Raw genomic sequence first — 14846 nt, forward strand, 5'->3', positions numbered from 1 at the left:
ACAGTGGCAGAAAAGCAGCTCATCTCAGATGTCTGTGGGGTCAAATATCAACACATCCCTCATCATGGCCCCTGGACGAATGGTGGGCCCTGCACTCAGAGCCTTGGCACTGTCCCGTCCTTACTCGTGTCCGCCAATAATTCCTACTGCACTGTCCAAAAAAGACTGCGTGGCTACTTTGTAATCACATGACTCTTACACGCTTTGGGGGTTTTATTCTAAGCTCCTCCCTCGCAGTATCAGTCTGTGTTCCCAATGCTTCCTCCTTCAGGCCTCCCTCTCTCACTGACACCTGCTCCTCGGCACAGTCAGACAAGGGAAAAGGGTGAACAGGGATGGTTCTTTATGTCCTTTTTTTCACAGAAGGAAGAAAAGACTGCATTGGGAAAGGTTAAGTTAAAGCCTTTATACAGCATGTAGACAATCCATTCCCTGTACCTGCATTCCTGAAGATGACCTGAGGATATACAATTTGGGGCTATGCAGGCAATATGCAAAGAGGAACCCAGCTTTATGCACTGGAAGTAATCCTGAAATTGTTTGCACATCACGTTTCTCAAATGGATCAGTTTTTAACTGAAAAATTAGGTGTTTAAATTTCACTTGCTTTCTCCCTTTGCCAGAGTACTAAAATACCCACTGATTTTACTTCCTTTGTGATTTTCATACTCACTTTAAGTCCACTTTCTTTAATACTGACACATGCCTAGGCTTGTTTAGTATTATCCTTAATAGCCGAACATTGCACAGTCAGTAGTGCTAGGGTCAGCTTTTAGGATGAGACCTACCAACTCTTGTCACTGAGTTTATTTTATAATTGATTAGTTTGCTGTCTCCTGATGATCCAGGGCTATTTGTTTATCATGGACACATCTTTTCAGTGTTGTAACCAATTCTCTAAATTGGTCACTTAACAAAAATCAGTGTTCCTTAATCAAATCTTTATGCTAGTCATTGTATTTATCTTGTTAGGGACCACTCTAGCTTATCTATCTTATCATAATATAGGTTTTGAGTGTTTGCTAGGCATTTCTGTCTCAATTTCCAGCACATGGGAGCTGGGATTTTATGAACATTTTGTGATCTAAGTCAGGGCAGCTGACTCTTTAGTCACTGAGTCAGTCTGGATGTATTCATTTGAAAAGTGCATTCTCTTTTATCAATTTAAACTCAATATTGAAGACCCAGCCTGAATGCTAAACCTTTTGTTGATTCTCCTGCTCTTCTAAGAAGTAAGTCATGGTCCCCTCTGTACTCACATATCATAGTACCATGTTAGAACTTATCCTAACCAGTTCAGTTATGTTAAGATATTTAGGTATTCATTTTGCAAACAACTTGAGAGCTTACTGAAGCAGAGAATTTTAATTTATCAGAATCTATTTTGTGCGACTTCCCTGGTGGTCCAGTGTCAAAGAATCTGCCTGCTGATGTGGGGGACACAGGTTCGATCTCTGGCTGGGGAACTAAGATCCCTCATGCCTTGGGGCAGATAAGCTCATGAGCCACAACTAGAGAGAAGCCTTCACGCCATGGTGGAAGATCCCGTCTGCCACACCTAAGACCCAACACAGCCAAATAAATAAATAAATATTTTTTTAAAAAATAATCTATTTTGTAATAACTGTAAATGGAATGTAACCTTTCAAAACTGCATAAATATTTTTAAAAGAAATTTTGAAAAAAAGAATATTATGTGCCAATCACTCTGGAGCATAGCTATACTTGTTTTGTTGTTACAGATTAGGAGGTTGGGACTGCAGTTCACACAGTCAGTAGACGGAATGGTCAGGATGCCTCTGCTGTTGCCCCCTGTCTCCCCAGAGGTTGCCATAAACCCTGTGTAGGCTAAGATGGGGAGGTAACCAGAGTGCACGTGCGGCAGCGGCATGCCCATACAGTTATCAAGTCAAACTGAGGACACGCGCGTTCTCAGCTGTCCCCCTCTCTTTAAAGCCACCAGCTTCCTCTTTCAGGGGAATCTTTCTCAGAGACAGGTGGCTTTCCTTGTGCTCTTCTATTCATTTGCATATCCATTCTTTCATTTAATGTGTATTTAAGAGATAACTATGTACCTGCCCTTGTTCTACTGCATAGCATGAAACCATTAAAAATCCCTGTTATCCGGAGCTTATATTTTCACCAAGAAGATGGACAATAAAAAAATAAAATATATAGATGATCTATCTAGTATATTACAAGGTGGTAAGCTCTAAGGGACATTGAGAATACAGCAGGATAGGGAGGAGGGGTAGGTTGTTAGGGGACAGTTATTAAATGGTCGGGTCAGAGTCAGGCTTCCAGAGAAATTGAAATTTTAACAACACCCTGAAGGCAGAGTGTTCCAGGCAACAGTAACAGCTAGAGCAAATGCCTTCAGATGGAAGTGTGTCTGGTGTGTTCTAGAAATATCAAGGCCATCAGTGTGTCTAGAGTGGATTGAAGGAGTGAAATATGAACACATGAAGGGAGACAATGGCCCTATAAAGTAAGCAGACTACCCCTGTTTTAGCAGAGTGTGTGTGAGGAAGCCAGTGCCTCCAAACTGATGATTTGGATTTGGGCTTATTGCTCCGTGGGACTAGCCCACATGTGTCTTCATAGAGCTACTGCTGCTGCTGCTGCTAAGTCACTTCAGTCGTGTCCGACTCTGTGCGACCCCATAGATGGCAGCCCATCAGGCTCCACCGTCCCTCTGCAGCCCACCAGGCTCCCCTGTCCCTGGGATTCTCCAGGGAAGAACACTGGAGTGGGTTGCCATTTCCCCTTCCTAGAGCAGCCCTCCAAAAATCAATACCATCAGCTAAGTTTAGAGCATTGCTTCAGCCAGGTTCAACCACACTTACTCTTATGAACTCATGGATCATTATTTCTATAGTGTTTCTGGTCAATCCATTTTTTTTACATTTATGTTGGCTGCAGTTAATAGCAGCTGGTTTTACAATGCATGGTATGCACTTAGGAGATGCTTGTTGAATGAATGGATATGTGAGTGAGTGAGTGAATGAATGAATAAAGGAATGGATGGATGGATAGACAGGACCAGATTCTATTTTATAACACAGATGGATACTTCTGCCTGTAAATAACCTTGTCTTCTGGATATAGACATAAGCTATACATTTAACTTATCATGTTGAATGGTTGAATGTTGAGCAAATATTGATTATTTTTAAATATAGCCATGTTCCATCTATGTAAGAGAAATTAGGGGAAGTGTTTAGTTCTGTACCTTTAGAGCAGTTCTCTAGCTCTTACTAAAATTACTTTACTTCATCTTAAGCAAAATCACCAGTTAAGAAGTACTTAAGTCTAATCTTAGAGGGAAAAAGTTATTTCCCTTTTAGCTGGTATATTTATGTCTACAGTATCCATAGTGATTTCATTGTCTTGGTAAAATCTTCAACTTCAAATGTCAACTACATAGTTATTCCCTTTGTTGGACTTAAACTTGTTTGCAGTGGTAATTTGTTTTCTTAGCTCTTCTGTATCTCAGCCCGGCTGTGGCATTTACTGTTGGCATAGTAGATGTGGGTCAGAGTCCCTGGGTTTTCTTTAACCTTTTGTCCACAGTTTGGAATGACTTTTGTACTATTGTAAATGTAGTAGATTGATCCTAGCAGGTGGCTATGAAGCTTTTGTAAATATTGATATGTTTTTTAAATTTCCCTATAATCATATATAAATATGAAGTAAGTTTTGGAAAATATGACCTGATATGTATTTTCAATTTCATAGAAAATGCCAGTTGGGGACATTTTACTTACTCTTTGTCATCTTTCACTTGATATACAAAATCTTTAAATATGAGGCAAAAAAACACATTTATAGATCTATACAATGTCAAAACATCAATAAAGAATAGTCACCTCTCTAGTAGGAAATTAAATAACACTTACTTTAAGTGCCCATCAATTTAAATCCATTTTTATTTTATTGTTAACTATTATAGTTAATTTAATAAAAAAATAATTTCACTTGAACTATGATTCCAGAGGTGTTACTTTATAATTTACCATGCCATTATTTTTCCATTAACTAATTATTTATGCTATCCTAAGAGCAGCATATAGCCCTGCTCAATATTTATTCAATACAAGGATAGTGAAATGGAGTATTTTTTATTGTTATATAAAGTGCCAAAATTTTTTAAGACTATTTCCTCATAAAACAAGTGTGTGATTTTTTTAAAACTGGAGGAGGGGCAGTAATTGCTTAAGACAAATAAGTTACAGAAATTTTCTGTCTTTAGTAACAAAAATTTTTATTTATATCTTCCTTTCTGAGGAATTGCATGTTAATGATAATAATTTTCAAATACAATGAAAGTATATGCTACAAGTATTATACTGAATATGTATTCAGTCATATTCTGAGAAGGTTTTTGTTCTTATACTTTTAAAGAGTTCATCAGTTATTCTTTTAAAATGGCCTCATACAAGGATATACAATGGAAAAAAGACAACCTCTTTAACAAGTGGTGCTGGGAAAACTAGTCAACCACTTGTAAAAGAATGAAACTAGAACACTTTCTAACACCATACACAAAAATAAACTCAAAATGGATTAAAGATCTAAATGTAAGACCAGAAACTATGAAACTCCTAGAGGATAACATAGGCAAAACACTCTCCGACGTAAATCACAGCAGGATCCTCTATGACCCACCTCCCAGAATATTGGAAATAAAAGCAAAAATAAATAAATGGGACCTAATGAAACTTAAAAGCTTTTGCACGACAAAGGAAACGATAAGCAAGGTGAAAAGACAGCCCTCAGAATGGGAGAAAATAATAGCAAACAAAGCAACAGACAAAGGATTAATCTCAAAAATATAAAAGCAGCTCCTGAAGCTCAATTCCAGAAAAATAAATGACCCAATCAAAAAATGGGCCAAAGAACTAAACAGACATTTCTCCAAAGAAGACATACAGATGGCTAACAAACACATGAAAAGATGCTCAACATCACTCATTATCAGAGAAATGCAAATCAAAACCACAACGAGGTACCATTACTCGCCAGTCAGGATGGCTGCTATCCAAAAGTCTACAAGCAATAAATGCTGGAGAGGGTGTGGAGAAAAGGGAACCCTCTTACACTGTTGGTGGGAATGCAAACTAGTACAGCCGCTATGGAGAACAGTGTGGAGATTCCTTAAAAAACTGGAAATAGAACTGCCATATGACCCAGCAATCCCACTCCTGGGCATACACACCGAGGAAACCAGATGTGAAAGAGACACGTGCACCCCAATGTTCATCGCAGCACTGTTTATAATAGCCAGGACATGGAAGCAACCTAGATGCCCATCAGCAGATGAATGGATAAGGAAGCTGTGGTACATATACACCATGGAATATTACTCAGCCATTAAAAAGAATTCATTTCAATCAGTTCTAATGAGATGGAGGAAACTGGAGCCCATTATACAGAGTGAAGTAAGCCAGAAAGATAAAGACCAATACAGTATACTAATGCATATATATGGAATTTAAAAAGGTGGTAATGATAACCCAATATGCAAAACAGAAAAAGAGACACAGATGTACAGAACAGACTTTGGGACTCTGTGGGAGAAGGCGAGGGTGGGATGATCTGAGAGAATAACATCGAAACATGTATATTATCAAGGGTGAAACAGATCACCAGCCCAGGTTGGATGCATGAGACAAGTGCTCAGGGCCTGGTGCACTGGGAAGACCCAGAGGGATGGGATGGGGAGGGAGGCTGGAGGGGGGATCGGGATGGGGAACACATGTAAATCCATGGCTGATTCATGTCAATGTATGACAAAAACCACTGCAATACTGTAGAGTAATTAGCCTCCAACTAATAAAAATAAATGAAAATTTAAAAAATTTAAAAAATTAAAATATTTTAAAAAAATAAAAAATAAAATGGCCTCATAATTATTTTTTAATAGCTCTATTCTTGTTGTCATTCCATAGTTTAATATAAATAAAAGTTTGTAATAACATGGATAGACCTAGAGGATATTATGCTAAGTGAAATAAGTCAGACAGAGAAAGACAGATGCTATATATAATTTCACTTATGTGTGAAATCTAAAAACTAAAACAAATGAACAAACATAGCAAAATGGAAACAGAGCTCTAAATACAAGGAACAAAAAAGTGGTTGCCAGAGGAGAGAAAAGTGGATGGATGGGGAAGAAATAGGTGAGGAAGATTAAGAGGTACAAACTTTCACCTGCAAAATAAATGAGTCATGATTATGAAATGCACAATGTGAGGAATATAGTCAATAACTATGTATTATTTTTGTACAGTGACATATTGCAACTAGACTTATTATGATGATTATTTTGAAATGTATAGAAATATCTAATCACTATATTGTAAATAGGAACTAGCCTAGTAGTGTAGGTCAATTATACTTCAAAAACAAGCAAACTCAATCGTAGAAGAAGAGATCAAGCTTGTGATTACCAAGAATTGAGGGATGAGGAGAAGGGGCAGTTAGATGAAAGACAAAGGTACAAATTTTCACTTATAAGATAAATAATACTAGGGATGTAATATGTGACATAATATAATTAACACTGCTGTATGTTAGATATGAAAGTTAAGAGAGGAAATCCTAAGAATTCTCATCACAAGGAAAAATATGCTTCTGTTTCTTTCATTTGGTATCTATATATGATGGATGTTCACTGAACTTGTGATAATCATTTCATGATGTATATAAATCAGATCATCATGCTATGTACCTTAATTTTGTATAGTACTATGTCAATTATATATCAGTAAAATTGGAAGAAATTTATATGCCATAGCAGTGTAAAATTCTTCTCTCAAAATGGATAATTTCCATGTTTAAAAATGATTTGATATTTCATGGTTTGCTATAAAAATAATATAGTCAAAGTATATAATCTCTTTATTCTTTAGACTGTGTGCAGGGATAATTCATTTGTGTTCATTCTTTTTTAACTACAAGTTAATAACAGGAAGTGCCAGGAAGTCTGAAAATATGACAAGGTGCCCAGAGAAGGAAACATGAAGGGCAAGCAATGAACAAATCCTTATCTTCTCTCTGAATTTATTACACCGATATCCAGTGTATCTTCCTCATGGCTCTTATCTCAGAGTTTGTCAAATGTCCAAATGGCTGAACTTTTCATTTTGAAATGTCAAAAATATCTAGGTCTCTACCCAAATGATTGGCAGTACTTCTGTTTGCTGTGCTGGAGTAACAACCGCATCAACAAAGATGAGCCCATAGACTAAACGTGGTCAGGACTACACTTGTGTTCTGCTTTATTGGCATTAATCAGCAAACTTTCAAATATTTAAAGAGCAAAGTTGATTAGAGTAGAATTTATTGTTATTTATTACTGTTGTAACAAATGAAAGATTAATTTTTTTTTTGACTGTTGAAGTGTGACTAATAGCACTTTCTTAAACTAATACAAGGCTTTTGTTTTTCTGTTCCTTTTCTGTAGGTTTAGGCTTCAGTATTGCAGGAGGTGTGGGAAACCAGCACATCCCTGGAGACAATAGCATTTATGTCACTAAAATTATCGACGGAGGAGCTGCACAGAAAGATGGAAGGTTGCAAGTAGGAGACAGACTGCTAATGGTGGGTGTGACTCAAACTATGTGTATGTTTATAAAGCTGTTTTCCAGTGTATGACTGGCATAGTCCTTTTCGGCTGCCATTACAAGATAGCAGAGTCTAGGTGACTTAACACAAATTTCATTTTCTCACAGTTTTGGAAGCAGGGAAATTTAAGAGCAAAGTTCTGGCCCCATTCAGTTTCTGGTGAGGTCTCTCTTCTTGGCTTGCAGACAAGTGTCTTCCTGCTGCTTCCTCCCATGGCCTTTTCTCTATGCTTGTCCTGAGAGATCTTTCTCTTCTCATAAGGTCATGTGTCCTATTAGATTAGAGCTCCACCCTCAAGTTATTTCATTAATAACCTTGCGCTATGTTTAGTTGCTCAGTTGTGTCCAACTCTTTGTGACCCCATGGACTGTAGCCCACCAGGCTCCTCTGTCCATGGAATTTCCCAGGCAAGATTACTGGAGTAGGTTGCCATTCCCTTCTTCAGTGGATCTTCCTAACCCAGGCTTGAACCCAGGTCTCCTTCATTGCAGGTGGATTCTTTACCATCTGAGCCATCAGGGAAGCCCAATTAATCACCTCCTAAAGACCCTACCTCCAAATATAGTCAGGCTGCGGGTTAGAACTTCAACATAAGAATTTGGGAGGAGAAAGCACAATTCAGTCCATAGCAGTCACCTTGGTAGAAATAGAAAAGAAGAGAGAGCAGATTTCATTGTAAGAGATATCAGAAGTACAGGTATAATTGGATCTGATTTGCTGATGTTTTAAAAGCAGAAATGTAAGTTTTCACCAGTTTCCATAGGCACAGAGATTATATGTTGTTCTTCCAATATAATCCAGCTCCTATCAGCCAGAGAGACTACTTAATCCAGACTGGTAGAGAGGTGGGCTTTGCCTACCAATGGGAGTAACACCATCTGCTTTATTGATACACACATTTCTGTGCCACCCTGTGTTCCTCTGTTCAACCAGCATAGACAGTCCTTGACTTCCAAGGATTCATAATTTGAGTTCTGTCACATGTGTAAATGGATCCTTCCTCTTCTCCTTTCAGACAGATTTTCTACTGTTTTATTTGCCAGCTGCTTGCATGCTTTAGGAGTCTTAGACAGTGGTTGACACCAATGCACAACCACCGTTTCTGAGCCGTGGAGTTATATGATAAACTCCTGGGCTTCCCAGGGGATGCTAGTGGTAAAGAACCTGCCTGCCAACGCAGGAGACATGGGTTTGATCTCTGGGTCAGGAAGATACCCTGGAGGAAAAAAAATGGAAACCCACTCCAGTATTCTTTCCTGGAGAATCCCATGGACAGAGGAGCCTGGCAGGCTATAATCCATAAGGTCACAGAGTCAGACACAACTGAAGCAACTTAGCACCCACACACGCAGGCAAAGCAAAATATAGGCAATTATAAGCAGTATACTGGGGGATCGCATGTGATAAAAGCATTTCATCTCCATTTGCTGTTTTATATCAAGTCTACAGGATAATAATATACTGAAAATCAATGGAAGATAACTCTCAAGAAGGATATCTAGTCATATGTCTGCCCTTTTAAACCAGGGTCTTAAGTCTTTATCACAAGGAGCCAGTGTCTCCAATACTTTCATGAGAAGTGTTTATGATGAAGGATCAACCTATACCGTTTCAACAGAATTTATGAAGGATCAACCTATACCATTTTCAACAGAATAGTAATTTCTAAGACATGTGCAAGCTTTGGAGGTTGAACTTCAAAGTTCATTGTGCCCACATCCCTGGACTCTAGACAGGTTGTTTGCAGTCCCACTGGCTTGATTTCAAAGGTGTCAATGATTTTTGTATTGAATTATCTGGATAAAAGCTTAATACTAGTCTTGATAATTAGCATTTATTTGGTATTTACCATGTTCTATGTTCTTTTAAGAGTGCTTTTCTGTAATGTAGCATGTATTTTTCACAACAGCCTCTTTTATACACAGAGGGAAACTGAGGTATAGAGAGGTTTACTAGCTTGGCCATGGTCATAGAGTTAGCAGTGGACAGAATGGGATTTCAAATGCTTGTAACCACCAAACATGGTCTTTGCATGTGTTTCCTAGAATTTGTTAGTCAAATATTTCCTTTCTACCTTTGATCTCCTTGCAGTCCAAGAGACTCTCAAGGAAATCTTGAGAAAGGAAGACCTCCTTCCTAGAGTCTTCTCCAGTATCACAACTCTTTCCTTCCTTCATCATTCATTCATTCCTTTCTTTATCTAAAAAGTAATAGACTGAGCACCTGTCAGGTCTCAGGCAATAGCCACTACTTAGGAAGGAACTCTGTCAGTAGAAAAAGTATGGTCAAACTGGGCAAAAAAATGTGGCATTAATGACTTTAGTCAAAGTCACAACTAAGAGTTTTTGGTTTCTTTACCACTTGAAGTCACTGCAATTTTGTTTTCTTTTTTTAAAGCAATTTAGAGGTATGATTGACATGTAAAAAGCCTTACATATTTAATATATACAACTCCATGGCTTTGAAGATAAGTATGTACTAATGAAACTATCACCACCTTCAAGGCTATAAAATTATCCATCATTTCCCACAGTTTTTTCTTCTTACTATTATTATTTTCTGTGTGTAAATAGTAAGAACACAGAACACAAGATCTACCTTCTTAGCAAATTTTAAGTTTAAGACAGGGAAGCCTGGTATGCTGCAGTCTGTGGGCTTGCAGGGAGTCAGGCATGACTTAGCAAATAAACAACATCAAAAAGAGACTGTTATTTATAGGCCATGGAGTGTATAGTAGAACTACCATTTTCATTCTTGAGATGTTCTGAAATTTGTTTGCTTGTTTTTTATTACTTTCAATGTGAAAGTTGGTACCAATGATGTTTTGCTTCTGAAACAGAAAGGTATTATTTAGACATAAGGCAACTCCCTCTAACAGCTTCTCTCAAGAAGACAAATTTTATTGTTTCTTGACTTCGAAATGGAATGAACTGTGCTCTTCATATTCTACATAGTACTAGATTGAAAAATAGTAGAGTAATGTGTCATGTTGTTGTTGTTTGGTCACTAAGTCTTGTCCACCTCTTGCAACCCCGTGGACTGCAGCCTGCCAGGCTCCACTGTTTTTCACTCTCTCCCAGAGTTTGTTCAAATTCATGTCCAGCTGAGTCAGTGATGCTAACTAACCATCTCATCCTCTGTGCACTCTTCTCTTTTTGCCTTCAATCTTTCCCAGCATCAGGGTCTTTTCCAGTGTCTTGGCTCTTCACATCAGGTGGCCAAAATATTGAAGCTTCAGCTGCAGCATCAGTCCTTCCAGTGATTTTTCATGGTTGATTTCCTTTAATCAACTGGTTTAGTCTCCTTGCAGTCCAGTGGACATTCAAGTGTCTACTCCAGCACCACAATTCAAAAGCATCCATTCTTTGGCACTCAGCCTTCTTTATGGTCCAAATCTCACATCTGTGCATGACTACTGGAAAAACCATAGGTTTGACTAGATGGGCTTTTGTTGGCACAGTGAAGTCTCTGCTTTTTAATACACTGTCTAGGTTTGTCATAGCTTTCTTTCCAAGGAGAAAGTGTCTTTTTAATTTCATGGCTACAGTCACTGTCAGCAGTGATTTTGGAGACCCCAAAATAAAACCTGTCACTGTTTCCACTTTTTCCCCTTCTGTTTGCCATGAAGTGATGGGACCAGATGTCATGATCTTAGTTTTTGAATATTGGGTTTCAAGCCAGATTTTTCACTCTCCTTTTTCATCCTCATCAAGAGGCTCTTTAGTTCCTCTTCACTTTCTCTCTATTAGAGTGGTATCATCTGCATATCTAAAGTTATTGATATGTATCCCAGAAATCTTGATTCCAGCTTGTGATTCATCCAGCCTGGCACTTCACATGATGTTCAGCCTTGTCATACTCCTTTCCCAATTTGGAACCAGTCCATTGCTCCATATCCGATTCTAACTGTTGCTTCTTAACCTGCATACAGGTTTCTCAGGAGGCAGTTAAGATGGTCTTGTATTTCCATGTCTTTAAGAATTTTCCACAGCTTGTTGTGATCCACACAAAGGCTTTAGCATAGTCAATGAAGCAAAAGTAGATGCTTTTCTGGAATTTCTTTTCTTTCTTTATGATCCAATGAATGGTGGCAATTTGATCTCTGGTTCCTCTGCCTTTTCAAAACCCAGCTTGTACTTCTGGAAGTTCTCGGTTCATGTACTGTTGAAGCCTGGCTTGAAGGACTTTGAACATTACTTTGCTAGCATGTGAAATGAGTGCAATTGTGTGGTGGTTTGAACATTCTTCAGCATTGCCTTTCTTTGGGATTGGAATGAAAACTGACCTTTTCCAGTCCTGTGACCACTGCTGAGTTTTCCAAGTTTGCTGATATATTGAGTGCAACACTGTAATAGCATCATCTTTCAGGATTTGAATTAGCTCAGCTGGAATTCCATCACCTCCACTAGCTTTGTTCATAGTAATGCTTCCTATGGCCCACTTGACTTTGCACACCAAGATGTCTGGCTCTCGGTGAGTGACCACACCATTATGGTTATCCGGATCATGAAGACCTTTTTTGTATAGTTCGCTGTGTTTTCTTGCCACCTCTTAATCTCTTTGCTTCTATTAGGTCCTTGCCATTTCTGTCCTTAAGCGTGCACATCCTTCCATGAAATGTTCCCTTGATCTCTCCAATTTTCTTGAAAAGATCTCTATTCTTTCCCATTCTGTTTTCTTCTGCTTCTTTGAATCATTCATTTAAGAAGGCCTTCTTACTTCTCCTTGCTCTTCTCTGGAACTCTGCATTCAGTTGGGTATATCTTTCCCTTTCTCCTTTGTTTTTCACTTCTCTTCTTTTCTCAGCTATTTGTAAGGCCTCCTCAGACAACCATTTTGCCATTTTGCATTTCTTTTTCTTGGGGATGGTCTTGATCACTGCCTCCTGACATGAACCTCCGTCCATAGTTCTTCAGGCACTCTGTGTATCAGATCTAATCTCTTGAATCTATTTCTCACTTCCACTGTATAATAGTAAGGGATTTGATTTAGGTCATACCTGAATGGCCTGGTGGTTTCCCCTACTGTCTTCAATTTAAGTCTGAGTTTGGCAATAAGGAGTTCATGATCTGAGCCACAATCAACTCCCAGTCTTGTTTTTGCTGACTGTATAGAGCTTCTCCATTTTTGGGTGCAAAGAATATAGTCAACCTGATTTCGGTATTGACCATCTGGTGGTGTCCATGTGCAGAGTCTTCTCATGTTGTTGTAAGAGGATGTTTGCTATGACTGGTGTGTTCTCTTGAGAAAACTCTATTAGCCTTTGCCTTGCTTCATTTTGTACACCAAGGCCAAACTTACCTGTTACTCCAGGTATCCCTTGACTTCCTACTTTTGCATTCCAATCCCCCATGATGAAAAAGGACATCTTTTTTTTGGTGTTAGTTCTAGAAGGTCTTGTAGGTCTTCATAAAACCATTCAACTTCAGCTTCTTTGGCATTAGTGGTTGGGGCAGTCTTGGATCTGTGATGTTGAATACTTTGCTTTGGAAATGAACCGAGATCATTCTGTCATTTTTAAGATTGCACCCAAGTACTGCATTTTGGACTCTTTTGTTCACTTTGAAGGCTACTCCATTTCATCTAAGGCATTCTTGCCCATAGTAGCAGAGATAACAGCCATATGGATTAAATTCGCCCATCCCTGTCCATTTTAGTTCACTGATTCCTAAAATGGCAATGTTCACTCTTGCCAGCTCCTGCTGGACCACTTCCAGTTTACCTTGATTCATGGACCTAACATTCCAGGTTCCTGTGCAATACTGTTCTCTACAGCCTCCGACTTGACTTTCACCATCAGACACATCCGCAACTCAGCGTCATTTGCTCTTTGACCCAGCCTCTTCATTCTTTCTGGAGCTATTAAGTAATTGCCCTCTGCTTTTCCCCAGGAGTGTGTTGGATACCTTCTGACCTGTGGGGCTCATTTTCTGGCATTATATCTTTTTGCCTTTTCATACTGTTCATGGAGTTCTCACGGCAAAAATACTGGAGCGGTTTGCCATTCCCTCCCATGGTGTGTCATAGATAGTGATTGATTTGACCTTTGTCTCATTGTTCTATAAGAATTTGGATGTAGATAACTCTTCTGGACCGCTTGTATTTCTTTAACTACTGCTATTACAATGTCATGCTAGAGGTGTGCTGATATCTTGAAGTTCTCTTTAAATTTTTAGCTTTATATTCAAATTCTTAAAAATAATAATAAAAAAAAACCTCAAAGTCTAACTAATTCTGTCAAAGGATTTTCCAGGCACCAAGTTATTTTTCCATTATCATTTTCTTGAGATTCATTGTAGATATAATGATTTCCAAAATAGCTGTGACATAATCCTTAACCATTTTGAATGTTAAGGCATAGTCTTTAAGAAAAAATGAACCTTCAACAATAATAGGTCTCTCTCCTCTTACGTAAGTAAAACCTAATTAGTAGTTCCAAGGCAATTGCCAAGCTGAATCTGGAAATGAAAGAAAATGATTCATTTTATAAAATTCTGAAAGAAAAATGACCCTGAGAGAGAGCATACAGAAAAAAAAAATCACAGAAACCTTCCCAAAAGACGAATTATCTTGCTTCAACCAAAGTATTTATTAATTCTCTTCTTATGTCACTCCTATCCACCACTTCTTCCCTTCACAACCCTACATTTGCATCTTCTTTATCTTTCTCCTCTCCTAATCTCCTTCCCCAAAGGAAGTGTGAATAATTTAGATTCTGTGATCTACCAGCTGTACCACACTGTTTTTCTCTAAATAGATATTCTTTTTTCTAAAACAATGTGTGCCACTCCCTTCTCTCACTTCTTAGGAAAAAATCATTCATAGTTCTGTAAGTAAACTGACCTAACGTGAAACTCCATTAACTTCTTTAGATGTCTGTGGCTAGATCACCCTCATTCAGGAAGTTTTCCAGCATCTACCCTGCCGTGAAAGCATGATCTTTTGGTGGTGGTGGGGAGATCCTTAGGAATAAACCTTTCAGTTTCTCAGCTGAAAAGTGAGTACTTTTTCCCCTAAGTGTTTCTTGTATCTCAGAACTGAAAGGTATCTATCTTACATGTTATCTTATTCCAACTCTCATTTGCTACATCAGAATACCACGGAAGCACAATCCTGTGAAACAGTCCCTCACCTCTGCCAGAATACCCTAAGGACGGAGAACTGAACGAGTTCTCGGAGCTATCTATTAGATACTAGCCATCATTTTCCTTAAAATA

General features: G+C 38.4%; 1 protein-coding gene across 32 annotated transcripts in view; it reads left to right on the top strand.

Annotated features, from left to right (window-relative positions):
- Positions 1-14846, top strand: part of DLG2 (discs large MAGUK scaffold protein 2) — a 2236304-nt gene that overhangs the window by 1607009 nt on the left and 614449 nt on the right. For all 32 annotated transcript variants that reach the window (XM_043451476.1, XM_043451478.1, XM_043451480.1 and 29 more), the window contains one exon: positions 7469-7605. In XM_043451476.1, the coding sequence (XP_043307411.1) occupies positions 7469-7605 (137 nt within the window). The remainder of the gene's footprint in view (positions 1-7468; positions 7606-14846) is intronic.

Source organism: Cervus canadensis, chromosome 29, assembly GCF_019320065.1.
Source record: "Cervus canadensis isolate Bull #8, Minnesota chromosome 29, ASM1932006v1, whole genome shotgun sequence".
Taxonomy (NCBI): domain Eukaryota; kingdom Metazoa; phylum Chordata; class Mammalia; order Artiodactyla; family Cervidae; genus Cervus; species Cervus canadensis.